General features: G+C 47.1%; 1 protein-coding gene across 1 annotated transcript; it reads left to right on the top strand.

The window, feature by feature from the left end:
• Window positions 1–1,258: 1,258 nt before the first annotated feature.
• grm1b (glutamate receptor, metabotropic 1b) lies at window positions 1,259–19,046 on the top strand (the record flags this gene model as incomplete). Its single annotated transcript, XM_079752765.1, has 8 exons — window positions 1,259–1,967; window positions 4,593–4,842; window positions 8,590–8,825; window positions 12,924–13,170; window positions 14,499–14,667; window positions 15,040–15,166; window positions 16,778–17,705; window positions 18,185–19,046. The coding sequence occupies 8 exons, from the start codon at window positions 1,259–1,261 to the stop codon at window positions 19,044–19,046; spliced, it is 3,528 nt and encodes a 1,175-aa protein (XP_079608891.1).
• Between the last annotated feature and the right edge of the window lie 279 nt (window positions 19,047–19,325).

The raw sequence follows: 19,325 nt of genomic DNA, 5'->3' as shown, positions 1-19,325 counted from the left end.
AGAGAGAGGGGGGGGGGAGAAAGCAAAAGAGCAAGGGAGAGAAGGAGGGAGGCATAGAGAGAGACCGAGTTACAGAGAGAGGGAGAGAGATGTGAGAGAGGGAGAAAGATGAGAGAGAGCGAGAAAGAGAGACAGAGAGAGAGGGGGGGGGAGAAAGCAAAAGAGCAAGGGAGAGGAGGAGGGAGGCATAGAGAGAGATCGAGTTACAGAGAGAGAGGGAGAGAGATGTGAGAGAGGGAGAGAGATGAGAAAGAGAGAGAGGGAGAGAGATGAGAGAGAGAGAGGGAGAGAGAGAGAGGGGGCTGCTCCATCGCAGCGACTGTGGTCCAGCTTCATCAGAGGAGCGGTGCATCACGGAGCTGGCTGCAGGTAAGTTAGGAATGCCAATGAGATGTTTTTTTGTTTTTTTGCAGACACAGGTTATGTCTTGAATGAAATCAGCTACCGCATGCCTATCAGAATGAATGTCATGGCGAATCACTGCCAGTGTTTATTGAGCTACTTTGTTTGATTATGCAGATTCAAGCGACATGCATCTGATGGGAGCCGTGTATCTTAGTGTACATGGTTTTTAGTGGTGATTAAGTTGCTGCCCATCAGCCGCAAGGTGTCAAACGCTCGTCAACAGTGTGATGCACTATGAAGACATTTCACTCCTTCGACGCGGTTTGACTGTGTCTTCTTACACAGTGCCCTGTAACACTACGCCTTGAAAACACGTAGCCTAGTTATCGGTGGTCTTATTGTGACGACCTAACTTTAAACTGGGGGCGATGTGTTCGCTGTCCGTGGTGCTGAAGCTGTGAAGGCACTCCACACAACACTGGGCCAATTCCTTTGCATAGGATTCACGTTAGAACGTGGATAGGCTATGTGAGGATTTCATTTCTCAATTTAATGTTTTGGTTTGTTTTTCAAAATTCATCTGTTTAACACCTTCCTTTTATTTCTGCCATTGAGAAGAACACTGCTGCTTTCCATCATTCCATAGGCTATACTGTGATATTTGAATCTAAATAGAAAATTGTGTACATTTATTTATTCGTGCTGTAATGAACAAAATGTCTAGTCCACTTGAGATGGGAATGAACCCAGCTTGTCTCCCTCCCACAGAAGGACACCTCTGAGAGCCTAACGGTGGAGGCATGACCATCGGGTCCACCGCCGCTTCCTAGGGACTAGGCCAGTCCATGGATCCCTACTCCCGCCCAGTGGACATGATTCTACTGCTGTCGACGCGCATCAAACAGTGTGGAATATGACTCTCCCTACGGCCCTCTGCGCCCTGTACCTCCCCGTCCTCCTGGCGGCGGCGGCGGTCTCGTCCCACGACCACGCCAAGCGGTCGCTTGTGCCGCGCGCCGCCACGCGCCTCGTGGCCCGCATGGACGGCGACGTCATCATTGGAGCCCTCTTCTCCGTGCACCACCAGCCCTCCGCCGAGAAGGTGGCGGAGCGCAAGTGCGGCGAGATCCGCGAGCAGTACGGCATCCAGCGGGTAGAGGCCATGTTCCACGCGCTGGACCGCATCAACGCCGACCCCCACCTGCTGCCCAACATCACGTTGGGCTGCGAGATCCGCGACTCCTGCTGGCACTCGTCAGTAGCCCTGGAGCAGAGCATCGAGTTCATCCGCGACTCGCTCATTTCCATCCGCGACGACAAGGACGGCGCCCGCTGGTGTGTGGAGGGCGTGCCGCACAGCCAGCCGCCGCCCTCCACCAAGAAGCCCATCGCCGGGGTGATCGGGCCGGGCTCCAGCTCGGTGGCCATCCAGGTGCAGAACCTGCTGCAGCTCTTCAACATCCCCCAGATCGCCTACTCAGCCACCAGCATCGACCTCAGCGACAAGACGCTGTTCAAGTACTTCCTGCGCGTGGTGCCGTCGGACACACTGCAGGCCCGCGCCATCCTGGACATCGTCAAGCGCTACAACTGGACCTACGTGTCGGCCGTGCACACCGAGGGTGAGTCCATGGGTGGAGTTCACACGTGATGTCGAGGGAGGAGGTATGGGGAGAAGACTCTTCTCCCCATACCGCATTGGCTGTAAGGGCCTTACACCGAGGGTCACACAACGTAGAGCTATGAGGAATAGTTCAGCCTTGCACATCGTTTTGAAGTCTGGTTTAGACCTTCACCACATTGATGTTCCTCAAACTATCCAATGGCATCCCAGCAAGTAAGACGGCATGGGTAAAGATATAGAAGAGACAGAGTCAATCATAATAATGTGTCATTGCATTTATTAGCGCTTTTCAAGATTCCCAAAGCACTTTACATACTGAGGGCCATATCTTGTACCCAGCGCAATTGACTTTCTACACCAACGCATGTGTCGTTGCTAGTTTGCAGCCGGTGTAGAGCTGATTTCCCCCCGCAGCAAACTCGCGCCACTACACTTGCGCCCTGAGCAGCGCGTCGGGCGAAAAGCAGAGGCGTGTTCCAGTGCAAATGATACATGGTGCTATCTTACTGATTGAAAAAGCAATTGCGAAAGATTGGCCTAATTGAAATATTATGATGATGATGTGGATTGTTGAAAAATAAAATTCCATAGGGGCTGCATGAATGAACACTGTGGTAGGCTAGGGTAAATTATAACGTTGGTTAAATTGTTTGGGAAAGAACAGCTGATACAGCGGTAAGAAGTTGTACTTTTAAAACAATGCATCTGCAAACACCGTTACAGCAAACACATATTTTCTTGACACAGACATTGTGTACAAGCCCATAACTTTTAGTATTGACGAATATTTGATCGTGAGAGAACACAGTTTTACCACGAGTAAAAGAATGAATGAATGTTGTTTGTTAATGTATTGCAGCATATCATTAAATCGACCCACAGTTGCGGCCACAGGACCGCATATCATATATGTGTTAAGTTCTCTTTACATGACGACTCAGTGTTTCTGAAGTTGTAGAAGAAAAGTTTGAAATTCATGTGGTCTTGCATTTGTCTCAGCAGAGACTGCAAACGCACTGTCAAAATATCACTTGTCAAGTTCAAATGCGCTGGCTCTTAGAGGAGATAAGAGAACTTTCATTGGTTTGTTGCACGTTACGCCCAAAACACACCTACAGATTTCAGACCAACCCATTTTAGATTTGCATCGGGCGCAAGAGTCATTTATCCGCCGGTATAATAGCAACAGCGCCAGAGATCCGTCCACAAAGCTACTTGTGTTTCGCGCTTCTCACTTTTCAGACCATTAAATTAGGGCCCGATTGTTTTGTGTTTGTGTTTGTTTGTGTATGCGTTTGTGTGTGTGTTTGTGAGGGGTGTCAAACCTCATCTACTACCAGTGTAGCACCCACTTGGGTGATGCACGGCAGCCAGTATGCACCACACACTGGCTCGCATGGCGGAGAAATGAGGAATGAAATGGAGGAGATATTGACAGGAGAGGAGAAGTTCTGCTCGCTGTTTTTAAGTGATGTCAAAAGTGGCATGTTTGATGACATCCCCTAGCCCTAAGCTTTTGAAAATGGAAGGCATGGCACGAGAGATAGAGTTGGTGGGTGGGGAAATGGGAAATTTGGGGCAAAAGAAAAATGTACAAGTAGGAGTTTCTCAAATCAATTTCCATGGATTTCTTCAGAATGCTTCATTTTGACCAATAGATTAGTGGAGGTAATTCATTATTTGGCCTGGTTCATATGCATGTGTAATGCTTTGAGGTCCATTCTCTAATTTGTTAGTGCAGTTGGAAGTGTTTGGTTTGAAAAGAGAGAGAGAGAGAGAGAGAGAGAGAGAGAGAGAGAGGGGTGTAGAGAGATAGAGATTAAGAAGAGACTGTTATTTGGTGTTTTTAAGTCTTGGAAGAATAATGATGATACTTTTATTACTACTTACTACCATACATCTATATATCCAGTGACTGCAGCTTATAAAAGATGGAGGCAAGGTTTGGGTAGCTAAGATCAGTCTCCATTGAGACAGTCCATTCATGAAGGACATCATAACGTTCTGTTTCGACACCACCAGAAGCCCAAACCCCCAAACAGACAGACATGTAATTTCCTTGCTATGATGTCACAGAGAAAGAAGGAACCTAGGGGTAACTACTGTACAGATCTTAATTATAAACATATATTCTGGCACTATGTTTCTAGTTTGTGTTGATGTTGCATCAATGTGTTTCAGTGCTGTGAGGCTTTGGTCATTGAGAATTATTCTCAGGAGGCTGAACATTTTCGGTCCTAGTAATATATAACTAAAGCAGAAATAAACTATAATCAGAGTGGAAAACACAAACAGCTAAGGTCAATACGTTGGGAACATTATGCTACCGTTCATATAAACTGGAACATGTTATCTACCAGTATAGTGTTCAGTAAATCCCAGCTGTTCATCAGAATATGAAAATCAAACTCTCTAAACAATAATGAAGCTGGAGATAAAATGTGTAACTTCAACCTTATCCTATATAAACATAACATATATATACATATATACATAACATAACAGCTTCCTGTTCCTCCCCCTCAGCTGAAGCCTCTACTTCCTGTTCCTCCCCCTCAGCTGAAGCCTCTACTTCCTGTTCCTCCCCCTCAGCTGAAGCATCTACTTTCTGTCTCCCCGGCAGGAAACTATGGCGAGAGCGGCATGGACGCCTTCAAGGAGCTGGCAGCGCAGGAGGGGCTGTGCATCGCCCACTCTGACAAGATCTACAGCAACGCGGGCGAGAGGCACTTCGACCGGCTGCTGAGGAAGCTGCGGGAGCGGCTGCCCAAGGCCCGCGTGGTGGTGTGCTTCTGCGAGGGCATGACGGTGCGCGGCCTGCTGATGGCCATGAGGCGGCTGGGCGTGGCCGGGGAGTTCCTCCTGATCGGCAGGTGGGTTTCACTTTAATTTGCTTGTTTGTTTGTTTAGTTCGTTCCTTTACTTGTTTGATTGTTTGGTTTGGACTAGAGGATTTGTGTTCCGCCTGCGGCATGCAATGGGACATCATTTAAACCTGCACTAGGTCAAGTCTTCCCATTAGTCACCTGTAGGGGCTTGAGTTCTAGGTACAGGTGGAGCTGTTTCATCCTCAGACCAGAGTTACTGTAGTCTGAGATGTTCCAATGGTGGTGGGGCTGATTGATTGACTTGATTGATTGACTGATGCATGGGTGAGTTTTATTCTTGCGAAACTTTCGAGTTCAGGTCAATTTTAATGGAGTAAACAGCTGCAGTACAAAAGTTAAGTAGTGCAGTTTAAGGCTTAATAGAATAACGATGTGATGGTGACTCGCCATCCAAATCCCACATGAATAAGCAATGTGACACATCGGACTCACTCCTTAAGCACCACTCCTTAAAAAGGCATCCTCCTAGGATGTAATCCTAACTCGGTGGCAGTCCCTGATCTAAGTGTTCCCGTCCTCCCAATGTCCCCGACCCTGAGCCAGTGATGGCTCTAAACCGCTCCTTCTCCCCCACAGCTCCCTGATGCTGGCTAATCTCCTGGTCACACAGCTGTGTGATTGAGTGTCATGGCGTCCTCCTCAAGGTTTACAGGTGCTCAGCAAGGAAACGGCAGCACTCCCTAGGTTGTCTTCTGCCCCTCTCCGTGGGACTGTGTTGTTCCACGCGAGGCAGAGGGCGATGCTATGGTGTTTGGCGGTGGTGGGGATGGAGGGGGGGCTCTCTGTCGTGAATTATGCATGGCCAACACACACTGATCTCCCCTCTGCCTGTCAGATCACAGCCAGCGAGGGCTCATACGGGGACGGCCCCTCTAGTGTGAGAAGCTTCAATGAGCGGGAAGGCGTGAGCTACAAAATTCGCCGACATGTTGAGCGACGCAACCCAGACAGCTCCTCTCCATAGCGGTTCAGTCTGTCCGAGGCCTCCTGGGTCTTGTTTACACTACACTGCATTTATTTTGTCCAATGCAACTAACAATGAGTGCAATCAACCATGAAGACCTAAGAAAGTGCAAGAATCATTCGAGTGCATCTGACATTGATGGCTATGTTTGTGTTTTTTGTCTGGTTATTTTAAAGGCCCAATCTTGGTGAGGCTGATTAAGATATAGGATACAATAGATGAGAGACAAAAGATGATGGATTAGATGTCCTTTATAAATTTGAGACAGAACATTTGGGGTGTCACAGCAAAAAGTACAGCACAGTAATAGACATGAGGAAGAGATTAGCAAAAAATATCCCTAAAATGAGAAGGAGAAATGCAAGGAGACATGAGGAGCTCAAAAAGTAATGAATATCACTCTTAAGCAATATAAATTAATAAATATATGTATAGTGAATATATGTATAGTGATAAAATATAAATCAGAAGTGGTAGTCGTCGATCGTGAATGAAGCATTTTGATGAGATGAGTGAACTGTGTGTCTCTCATAGAGCACAACACTGGAGAAGTGATTTATTTTTGTTAAAGGCTTGGTTGGATGGAGCCTGGAACAATTTTTAATGACCGCCACAAGAACTCCATCTTCCTCCCCACATTTCACAGTTGGAGGCATTTGTTCATCATACTGTATGGTTATTAATAACCACCGCAAGTATGAATAATACATCTCGTTCACAATGCTTTATGAGAGCCAGAGAGAGATAGAAATAGAAAAATAACTGAGTAGCCATAGTCCCAAATAAAAATAAAAAAGGTGAAAATGATCATTCTCTCTCTCTTTCTTTCATGTGTAAACGTGTTTGCCAGCGTTGTTGAGGGTAAGGCCTCTGTGTGAGACGGCGTGGAGTGTACGTACACTTTGTTTCTGGGTCAAGGACTGCTGGGAGAAAAAGAGAAGGCAAGCCTTTTTCTAGAGCATTGCGGAAACATAGCATGTGCACATGCTTGTGCTCGTGCTTGTGCTCACGCCTGTCCAGAAGCCAGAGTTACTGGTCATCGGCCATACATCCACCACCACCCCCCCGACCCCACTTGGCCATACATCCACTACCCACCCGCTATATGCTATGTGTCGTACCCCTCTTTCTTGCAACCCATGTTCCCTGTGCCTATTGTCACTGTCTTGTCCATAAAGGCACAACGGCCCATGAAGGTCCGTCTTGTCCATGCATAGCTCTGCGTGGTTGTGGTTGTATGTGATTGGTGCTACTGCCCATGTTTGCTGACATGCCGTTGGCGTGGGGTTGTTGGCAGGGGTTGAGTTGGAGGGACGGGGCAGGACTCTGCTGAGCACCAGATGGCTCGCTGCTTTTGAGGCCTGCCGAGGAGACCCAGGGTCAACCAGTTATGAAAAAACAAACAGCAAATGGAAAAAATGCCAACCAGAGATGTCCAAATGATCAATTTCCCTTTTTTGTAAAATGTTCTTTGTTCGTTGGGGACAAATATCAACATTCACTGCCGGTATAATTTGTGCAGAAAGACAGGAGACAGAATTTATTGGCTGTGTGGTGTCAGTGTTGTGGTCCTCTTAAGGATTATTTGCTTTTGATGATGAGCAATCTCTCCATTATCTCACTCTTATCATGAAAGGGACACAACACATCTAACACAACTAATTAAGCACAGCATTTAAATCTGCAGCACTTGGAAACCAAAAAGGGAGTCAACGCTGCGTGGTTTGAACCTTGTGAGTCCAACAAGAACTCAGGTCTTCATGGTCGAAATCCCATATGAAGTAAAGGAAGTCGAGTCTCCTCAGGAGTCATGGTGGGTTGTCATCATGACTCCTTTCTATAGCTTATACAGACAAGGGGCCCCTCACCTCTCTTCCCAGAGCAGGTAATGTGAGGTGTCTTGCTCAGGCATACCCCAACACTCAGCTAAGAGGAGCAGGGGATCGAACCAGCAACCTTCCAGCTACCAGCCAGCCCGGCTCTTCCTCCTGAGCTACTACGTTTTCTGTTTTCCATTCCATGACAGGAATGTGTCATGTTGTTTTGGTAAAATAGAGAAAATATATACAATGTTCAAAATACAAAAATTAACAGTACAGGACTCATTAAAAAACAAATGCATAAAATATACAATATAAATCTAGAAATAAATTATAAAAAACCTAAGGTAAAATAAAGATATGCTGGTTTGCAAATGAAAAAATAGCTATGGACACAGTTGATGTAAACTCACAGTATCTATCCATCACACTCAATAATGCTTTGTCTGTTTCTCTGTCCAAAACCCACTTGGCCAACAAATCTTCACACCCAGTCTGTAACCCAAAACCTGCGATCTCTCGCCAGACTTGTGATTGCATCTGTGGTTTTGGTGAACATCTTTAGAGCAGTCCGTGCCCTGTAAAATCAAGGCAATTTCCACAAATAGAAATAGAAACTGCTTCTGGACCTGAAGATCTTGAACCGTTTTTAGCCTCCATTATATAGTAACGATTTGGGGATGAATATCAATTTTTCCAAAAGCCTATTATATGTATATATTTTTCTAACAGGAATTTAAATTGTAGGGGGGAGTTGACAAGTCTTTATTAATGCCCTACAGCATAATATAACAGTTAACTGCATTGGAATCCTAGGCCACAGTTGACTATCACCGCAGACTGTAGTAACCACCAATTCTTGCCCGCTCTAATCTGCATGGCAGAAGCCGACTGTATCCCCACCAACTGTAGTAGCCATCACTTCCTGTCCCGCCTGTGACTCCACAGCGACGGCTGGGCCGACCGGGACGAGGTGGTGGAGGAGTACGAGCAGGAGGCGGTGGGAGGCATCACAGTGAAGCTGAAGTCGGAGGAGGTCACCTCCTTCGACGACTACTTCCTGAAGCTGCGGCTGCAAACCAACACCCGCAACCCATGGTTCCCCGAGTTCTGGCAGTACCGCTTCCAGTGCCGCCTCCACGGACACCCCCTGGAGAACCTCAACTACGCCCGCAACTGCTCAGGTGAAGAACACGAGTTCCTTTCAACTGATTCTGGATGACTTCCTGTGGCTTTTGTCTTTCGTGTGCATGTGGGTTTGTCTTTTGTACTACTGTTGTGATTGTGTTAAAGTGACCTGGAGACATAACTCTGTAACGTACCATCGCTTAGTCAAGTTTTTTTTTAACATGGGAACTCTTATTTTCTAGTCTAGTCCAACAATATCTCGTAATACGTATCTTTTTTATACTGTTCATTTGTGGGACATTCTGCTCTACAGAAGATGATCTAGGTAAAAATGAAACTCTTTTCACTTCTGCACACGCAAGGGATGAAAGCTAATGCCTTAGCTTGTGTCGGTCGGCTAACCCTAACCCTAACCCCGACACAACGCCCATCAAGCACGTTTCCCCGCCCCAAAAAAGGATTGATTTATTTGATAACATTTTACTTTATTTTTATTTTTTATTTATTATTTAGTTGATTTTAATACTAATACATTTTTTTCAAAAGCATAACATAACACTAGCATTTAACCGCAGGGAAAGCAGGATCTCTGGTGAAACGTAAACTCTGTTTCTGATTGGCTCATATTGGCGCAGTGATATCCCTTGACACTACAATGAACCAATCAGCAGCAGCATTTGCATAGCCTGTGTTTGGTAATGGTGTTACTGTACTGCTTGGTTGCTCTTAAAAATACTCCCCAATATCCTATATTTACGTTTTTCAAACGAACGTCATGAGGCAAATTTCCAATACCAAGAAAATAAAACGGGTAAAATTGAAGAAACAAATTTATTGATGTATGATGAACGTAAATATAAAAGACTGCATGCTTTGGTGATTAAAAGATCATTTTAAATCAAGGATACAGACCCAATGTCCTTTGTATATATATTTTCCTCATCTCACCACTCCTTCAGCTATCTGTTATTTATTTAACTATATTTTAATATTAAATTCTCTCTAATATTCTTCTCTACTACACAATATCAATGGGAAAAGTATGCCAATACCTTGAGCTGTCGACCCATCCATTTGAATGACCCCCCCAACCCTTTTCCCTCATAAGGAGTGGTCCTGTCCTCTTTTGCCAAAGACGTTGTTGCTGTTGTTTTTTTAATGTACTGCCATCAGTGTTGTTTTGTATGTGATTTTATGTTCTTATGTTCTTGTTTTTGTTGTGAAGAACTCCAGGATGGTGAGTGTACAGTCCTAACCTCGTCTCCCACCTCACTGCCATATACACAGAGGTCCACTGACACTAACCTCACTGCCATATACACAGAGGTCCACTGACACTAACCTCACTGCCATATACACAGAGGTCCACTGACACTAACCTCACTGCCATATACACAGAGGTCCAGTGACACTAACTTCACTGCCATATACACAGAGGTCCAGTGACACTAACCTCACTGCCATATACACAGAGGTCCACTGACACTAACCTCACTACCATACACACAGAGGTCCACTGACACTAACCTCACTACCATATACTACCAAATACAAAGAGGTCCACCGTCACTAGCCTCACTACCATATACACAGAGGTCCACTGACATTAACTCTACCACCTCACTACCATATACACAGAGGTCCACTGACATTAACTCTCACTTGTACACGGCATAAAATGGCATTTTTTGAAAGGTAATTTTAAAATGAAATACCATCAACTTAATAAATGCTTAATATATCAACTTAATATCAGTTGACCTCATATCTATAAAGCTATTGGGATGTTTTCATTTTTGGGTTTGATTCACCGTGGTGAGATCTGAGAATGCTACTTTATCCACTTTATCTATTCAATGCTATATCAGCAGTATCTGGTTCTATGATTGTTAAAACCTACAGCCCAATAACACTATTATGAGGTGCTAACTAGCTCATTTTGCATGTTGGCACAGAGCAGTCAAACCACAAAAATCGAGCCTCTGACATTCTGCAGGGATTATTCCCTCCCCCCCCCAAATTATGTTGCAGTCTGTGCGGGAGGAAGTGTGTTGAAATAGCTGAGATTTATAACGGGGTGGTTGTCGAACTGTCCTTCACTCTTTATGTGTGTCTCGCTGTAGTTGAGAGACAGTATGTCCCAGGCTGCATGCTGCTGACAAACCATAACTCACCATGACGGAAACATCTTATTTCACCGCGTGAGGCTGTGTGTGCTCCATCATGTTTCACAGCTCTAGGATATACTCCATCCAAAAGTGCTGCAAAGTAGGTCACATCTGATGCTCAATTTCCACACTGCCAAACCCCCCGCCCAACCCACCCGTTACCCCACAAACCCTGTCACTGGATTAACTGGTGAACTGTTTTTGTTCAACAGAACAGTTAATCATCTACTGAGTTGTTGTTTAACTATTTTCACGCAACGTACTATTAATGTACTATTGCTCTCAGATATTCTTCGTCCAGTACCCATTTCACCAGCACAGAAAAAATCGAATTGTAATATTAGTAATATTTGTGCATATTATATGGTGTAAAAATCAACATTCAATTGTTGGTGGGAATACGTAGAAAGATTTACCAAACTTGTAGTTTTCAGATTTTGTTATTATTTATTAAGGTGGTTTTCAGATTCAACACATTCTTTTGACGTTGGCATTGTTTTACAATTGGTTCACAACTAATACAAAAAAAACCTAAAAGGTCTCATATTTTCGCCCTGAAATCCTTAAAAGTACACTATCTGGTACTTCTAGTTGTCATGGTAATAAGAAAAATTGCAACGCATGTGGTGGGGTACAAGCCGAATTGTACAGCCATTTTGTTGCTCCGGGTCCATTTGAAAAAGAACGGCAGCCAATTAAAAAAGGAGGGAAAACCTTCTGCTCTCCTCGGGATTTAGCAAAGTGCACTGAACAAAGATTGGGGAGAAAATGTTTCATCAAAGGTGGCGTGAGAGAGCAGATGTCCTCAGATGGTCGGTTCCCTTTGAGTCCTTTCTGCATTACAACATAAAAGTGTTGAAACCAACTGCCAAGTGGACAGTACTCCAAGATCCTAATTAAAAAGGGATAACAATGCTAAGGATACCGACGTATTGATCTTAAATGTTCTGACTGCTTCGTATATAAACCTTCATCATCCCACCACTCCTTCAGCTATCTTTTCTTTATTTATATATATTTTAATCTTTAATTAATTTAGGGTTAGTTAGCTTCTTCTTTGCCCACTGTACTTTATGAAATCAACAGTTATGCCAATACCTTGATTTTTCGTCCCATCCATTTTAACGATACTTTACAAGCCACTAAATAGGAGTCCTCCTGTCCTCATTGCTGTATGGAGCGGTGGTAGGGCTGTGAAGGGACGGGCTCTTAAATTTAGAACACCCATCCATATCATTCATAGTAATGATATGTGTCATATGTCATTTACCAAGCAAGCTATTGCTTCTGCCCTGGCAATGCTCTGCTTATTGTCCTTTGTCCCACGCTCTCTACTCACTTGACTGAGCGCTCCAGACATCGGCCCATGAGGAGGAAGCTGGTGGTCAACCCCAGAACGGTGTGTGCTTGTGCAGCTCTCTAGCTCGCATTACACTGAATTGATAAGGTGTGTTTGGAGACTTAAGCGAGGGCACGAGAACCAACCCCTGCTGGTCTGAGGAGGTGCGGGTGGGGGGCAGGTTGCACAGAGAGAGAAAAGGTTTGAAAAAATGATGCGTAGTGCTTCTTCCCTTGCTTGGACACAACCCCGGCCTCGGTTTTTCAGTGCTAGCCGGAGCCATGATGAAACAGAAATCTGTTCCATGGTGGTGGTTTCCCTTCCCGGGAGAGACAAAGCGCCGTCTCTCTCATGGAACTGGACCCGCTTCCTACACCAGTGTCCAATAGCCTTTCCTGTTGCCCGCGGTTTCAGCGATACTTAATGTGAGGCGTTTCGAACACCCTGTCACTCCTCTGTAATAACCCCACGCCAAGCACCCTCTGTACCATGCTGTCTACAACGTCATCGACTCCAGGCCCTCCTAATGCCGCGTTGCCTCATCAACACCGCACTGCCCACGGCGCTCCCGCTTGCATAGTGAAGGGAAGAGCGTTCTCTTCCTTATCACTATTCATAACACCATGATGTCACCGTTGTATCGGTAGGCTACGAGAGTCTGGAGGACAACTATGTCCAGGACAGCAAGATGGGCTTCGTCATCAATGCTATCTACGCCATGGCGCACGGCCTCCACGACATGCACCGCCGCCTGTGTCCCCGCAACGCGGGGCTCTGTGAGGCCATGGACCCCGTGGATGGCAGCCAGCTGCTGGACGCCCTTCTCAAGACCACCTTTGCCGGCGTCTCCGGGGAGGATATCTGGTTCGACGAGAACGGAGACTCCCCCGGCAGGTACGGCCAACGTTACAACGCTGACCTTTACAAAGCTACAATGTTGACCTTTACAACGTTAAGATGCTGACCATTACAACGTTAAAACGCTGACCTTTACAATGTTACAACGCTGACCTTTACAAAGTTACAACGCTGACCTTTACAACGTTACAACGCTGACCTTTGAAGCGTGATAATGCTGAAATTTAAAGCATTACAACGCTGACCTTTACAACGTTACAATGCTGACCATTACAACGTTAAAATGCTGACCTTTACACTGTTACAACGCTGACCTTTACAACGTTACAAAGCTGACCTTTACACCATTACAAAGCTGACATTTACAACATTACAACGCTGGCCTTTACAACGTTACAATGCTGACCTTTACAACATTACAACGCTGACCTTTACAACGTTACCATGCTGACCTTTACAATGACCTTTACAATGTTACAACGCTGACCTTTACAACATTACAACGCTGACCTTTACAACGTTACAGCGCTGACCTTTGAAGCGTGATAATGCTGAAATTTACAGCGTTACAACGCTGACCTTTACAACGTTACAATGCTGACCTTTACAACGCTACAACGCTGACCTCCTGACCTTTACAGCGTTACAACACTGACCTTTACAACGTAACAATGCTGACCTTTATAACGTTACAATGTTGAACTTTACAACGTTACAACGACAACTTTTACCATCTTACAATGCTGACCTCTACAAAGTGACCTTTGCAACGTTACAAGGCTGAACTTTCAGTGTTACAGCGCTGACCTTTACAACGTTACAATGCTGACCTTTACATTGCTAGAATGATTACTTTTAAACGTTAGAATGATGATCTTACGCCGAGCAACTTTGTGAAATATATAGTGTACAACACAACAGTTACCTAGTAGACATTTGACGTATTTATTTTTAGTACATCCGAGCAATTGTAAAGAATGAAAAGTTTCCCGAGTAAGTAAGATAACAAACGACAAACAAAAATTCTGAGTTGCAATCGGAATAAGGAGAGGAGAGGGGTAGAGGGGAAGAGGAGAAAGGAGAGGAGAGTGGAAGTTGAAAAGTTAGGACAGGAGAGGAAGAGAGAGGAGAGGACAGGAGGAGAGGAGAGGGGAGGGAAAGAGAGGTGGAGAGAAGAGAAGAGAGAAGGAAGGGGAGAGGATAAGAGAAGAGGAGGAGATAGGAGAGGGGAGGATGAGAGAGGAGAGGAGAGGCGGTGAGCAATGCAAGGTTAACAGATGTATTTTGCCCAGTCCTGTATCAGGTTTCATCATCTGCATACTAATCACCCTTTCAATCCTTTTTCTTGTTCCCCCCTTCACCAGGTACGAGATCATGAACCTGCGGCAGGTGGACCCGGGGGTCTACGACTACATCAACGTGGGCTCGTGGCACGAGGGTCTCCTAAGCATCGACGACGACATGATCCGCATGAACCGCAGCGAGATGGTGCGCTCCGTCTGCAGCGAGCCCTGCTCCAAGGGCGACATCAAGGTACGACGCACTGGAAGTGTTGCTTGGATACTCAAAAGGGAAAACAAACTGCGTTGGATTAAGAAAATGAATGGTGTAGCTTTATTCAAGAAAAATATCAATGAGTGAATGCAAAACGACGAATCAGAACAGCTACTATGAGTAGATAGTTTAACATGAATTCAATTTTGATATTCGAACCTTGGGAAGAGAACAACATTTAGTTGAAGCTCCAACTCCTACTAGATAACTATTAGCACATATGTTCCTGGAAAGTTGAGAAAGATACTCTGAGCGTTGCACTTTGAAAAAACAAAAGCTATACTAATCTTCAGGTGGGCTGCTTGTTAGTAGGTGTAAGATGAGGTCCTCTGCTGTGTGTCTGTGGGTCAGGTGATCAGGAAGGGCGAGGTTAGCTGCTGCTGGATCTGCACCGCATGTAAAGACAACGAGTTCGTCCAGGACGAGTTCACCTGCAAGGCGTGTGACCTGGGCTGGTGGCCCAACGACGAACTAGAAGGTACGGTGACCAAACCTCGCCCCTGCCTGTTTCTGAAGGTCATGTGTCGAAAATTCACTTTAGGATCGTGTTGAAAAGACGTGTCTGCTAAACAAGTAAAATAGTAAAGAGAAATTGTGGAAAATAGTGGAGTCGTTCATAAACACGCCAGACTCAATCAACCAATGCACGATGCAACGTTGAGTCTCGCTCAGGGATCATAGCTGAAGGCTTCAGAGGAAGAGATGGTTCATCCATCCCCCCTGCCCCCACCTCCCAAGTCATGACTCCTGGAAAATAAAGTTCTTCCTCCTTCCTCCTCCTCCTTCCTCCTCGACAGCGCATGTACTGTACACCTCCTCCCGTTTGTCCCGCTGCCGACGTCGTGCTGCGGTTCTCCTGACACGCCACCGCTTCCCGCCCTATTTTCTCCAAAAAGCGTTCCCATGGCACCGGAAGGCCATTCATCATCTTCGCCGCTGAGCCCCGAGAGCAGAGCCTACTTCATACACTCTCTGACCCACTTTCAAAAGGCCCTCAGCGCTCCTCAAAGACAAGACACTTTCTTAATAGGATTCCTCCCCCTCCTCCACTCCAAAACCCCGTCCTCCGCACCCCATCGCCTCCCTCTTTCTCTACTTCTAGTTCCGCTCCGTTTGCGATCGTGTCCATAAGGGGGACCATTGGTGTGCAGCGCATTGAGGGACTTGAAGAGTTGACGTCACCGAGCAATCCCATCCCACCCCTCTGGAATTAGATAGATAAGACAGAGCTCTAAAACCCCTTTACTTTGTAGAGGTGGTCACTGGACATATTCGGGAACTATTGAAGGAGAGTCCTTGACCTGTTGGCTGCGTACAAAGCAGAGACATACACAGCTTCTCCCCTACTTCCTAGCGGTGATAAAGACATGCAGGGGTTCACTTTGTCCCGTCGGCATCTCCTCTGTAGCAAGGCCTGTCCCTGGCCGCCTCCAAGCGGGGGGGTATTTTTAGTTGTGCTGGAAACCTACTTTAGGTCTTGAGGTGTTAAAACTGGATTCAGGGTTTGCAGGCTCCTGTGTATCGGAACAATTGTGGATGAATTTGGAGGAAGTGGAAGTAGCTTCTATATATATATATACTGCATACATAGGATATATAAATGCTTTTGTACAATTTTTTTGTTGTTTGGGACCTTACTGGTCTCAATGGTTTCTCTCAAAGGGATATAATGATTCATCTCGCCACGTGCTTGCTGATACTTCAGCTTTAAAACTTTGATTTCACTAATGGTTTCCTCCTTTATGTCTTCTGGTTCTTCCTCCCTCTTCTATTCTATTTTCTCTTGATATTTCATCTCCTCTATTCTATCATAATTTCTCCTTTCTTCTGTTCTGCTTTCTTCTATTTTGCGGATTTCTCTTTTTACCTCCTTCTCCCCTCCCTCAACTCATCTTTCCCCTCCCTTCCTCTCCTCTCCTTCCACTCCTCTCCTTTCCTTCTCCTCTCTTTCTCTCCTCCCCTCCTCTCCTTCTCTCCTCCACTCCTCTACTTTCTCCTCCTCCCACCTCCCCTCCCCACCACTCCTCTTCTCTCCCCTCCTCTCATCCTCTCCTCTCCTCTCCTCTCCTCTCCTCTCCGCTCCACCCAGGCTGTGAGCCCATCACGCTGCGCTACCTGGAGTGGAGTAACCCTGAGTCGGTCATCCAGGTGGTCCTATCCTGTGTGGGCATCCTGATCACATCCTTCGTGGCGTTCATCTTCGTGCTGTACCGCGACACTCCCGTGGTCAAGTCCTCCAGCCGAGAGCTTTGCTACATCATCCTAGCCGGCATCTTCCTGGGCTACTTGTGCCCCTTCACGCTAATCGCCCGGCCCACCGTGGCCTCCTGCTACCTGCAGAGGCTCCTGGTCGGCCTGTCCGCCGCCATGTGCTACTCGGCGCTGGTCACCAAGACCAACCGCATCGCCCGCATCCTGGCGGGCAGCAAGAAGAAGATCTGCACGCGCAAGCCCCGCTTCATGAGCGCCTGGGCCCAGGTGGTGATCGCCTCCCTGCTGGTGAGCGTGCAGCTGTCCCTGGAGATCACCCTCATCATCCTGGAGCCGCCCATGCCCGTCAAGTCCTACCCCAGCATCCGAGAGGTCTTCCTCATCTGCAACACAAGCAACGTGGGCATGGTGGCGCCGCTGGGCTACAACGGCCTGCTGATCATGAGCTGCACCTACTACGCCTTCAAGACGCGCAACGTGCCGGCCAACTTCAACGAGGCCAAGTACATCGCCTTCACCATGTACACGACCTGCATCATCTGGCTGGCCTTCGTGCCCATCTACTTCGGCTCCAACTACAAGATCATCACCACGTCCTTCTCTGTCAGCCTGAGCGTCACTGTGGCGCTGGGCTGCATGTTCACGCCCAAGATGTACATCATACTGGCCAAGCCAGAGAGGAACGTGCGCAGCGCCTTCACCACCTCCGACGTGGTGCGCATGCACGTGGGCGACGGCAAGAGCGCCTGCCACAACAACAGCTTCCTGAACATGTTCAGGAGGAAGAAGAACGCAGGAAACGGCAGGTAGGTTCTCTATGAAACTGAGGGTGTGCGTGTGTGTGTGTCTGTGTGTTTGAGATCCTTGCTCAGGGACATGCTTGCTAATTGGCACTCAAAGGGCAGCTGTTGGCGAGCTGTGATTCTCACTCCAAAGGGCACCTGTTGTCTTTCTGTAATTTGACGGAGACACCTGTAGTGGTGTCTCACTAGCAGTGAATGTAGGTCATCGCTCAGACACTAACCACACGTGGAGCGTCCCTGAGTGCCCCACACACACGTGATATAATAAGTGTAATTATTACAATTTAATTTAAATTAAGTTTGATTGTTTTGTCAATAACTATACGTGTGACTTTCACTGTAGACATGTATATATATAAAAAAATAACATTTTTAAAGGCTTCAGCTCAAAAAAATATATATTTTCCATCAACCAGAAATGCATTTTGTCTCCACCATTCTGGGTTCCCGTGCAATAACAGCCGTCTTTATTCTGTTCATAGTTCTAATGGAAAGTCTGTGTCATGGTCTGAACCAGGTGCAAGGCATCCTCCAAAGGGGGATCACATGTGGCACAGACTGTCAGTGCATGTGAAGAGACAGGACGTATGCTCCAATCAGACGGCTGTCATCAGGCCCTTAACTAACGCCTACCATAGCGCAGGCCTGGAGCTCTCGGAGCTCAGCACTAAGACTCTGTACAACGTGTCAGAGGAGGAGGACGAGAGCCTAGAAACGCTTAGATACCACCCCCCCGATGCCCCGCCCCCCACCATGACCCCCAGCGGGCAGGCAGCCTCCGGCGCGCAGGCGGTGCCCCTCTACGCCCCCGAGCCCCTCGCCACGCAGCCCCACCCGGGCCTCCTCCCCCAGCACCTCCTCAGGGCTCGCGTGCGGGAGGAGGAGCCGGCAGAGGGTGGTGGCGTCCCCGTCTACCTGCAGGCCCCCCTTGGTCAAGGCTTCCCTGCGCCGGGGGGTCTGTACGGGGGGGAGGACGCCTCTGCAACTGTGCAGGAGGAGGAGGAGGAAGAGGTGGACAACGAGCAGCTGGGCCTCCTACGGGGGTACACGTACAACAACGCCCAGGTCCACGAGCAGGAGGAGGAGGGGGGTGCGGATGGGGAGGAATACAAGTATGAGGAGGAGGAGGAGGAGGATGACGAGGTGGCTCAGCTCAAACTGGCCATTGAGGCCGGGAGCTCCATGGCGCTGATGCCCCCCTCCCCGTTCCGCGACTGCGTGGCCCCCCCCAAGAGCCCCTTCCCCGACTCCCCCGTGTCCGAGTCCGTTCTGTGCACCCCCACTAACGTGCCGTACGCCGCCGTTATCCTCAGAGACTACAAACAGACCTCCTCTACTCTGTAACCTTGGCAACGGGGTGGCGGGGGCACCGCGGTGCGATACGTGTTTTATTCATCATCCTTATTGTGATGGAAGCTGTTTAAGCCGGTCCTGGGCTGAAGGGGTGTTCATTATTTTATCGTTAGTATACTGACAGAGATACACGGTGTAAGATGGAATATTGAACTGTTTCGGTTCTTGATGTTACCTACGTTATTAAGGAAATCTGCCTGTTGAAACCTATTTCTACTTACTTAAGCTTTTAACTGACGTGTGCTTATTATAGACCAGCAAGCTAAGGGC

Source organism: Pollachius pollachius, assembly GCF_949987615.1.
Source record: "Pollachius pollachius genome assembly, chromosome: 15".
Classification (NCBI taxonomy): domain Eukaryota; kingdom Metazoa; phylum Chordata; class Actinopteri; order Gadiformes; family Gadidae; genus Pollachius; species Pollachius pollachius.
Note: the sequence above shows the minus strand (reverse complement) of the source record. Positions and strands in the feature narration are given on the sequence as shown.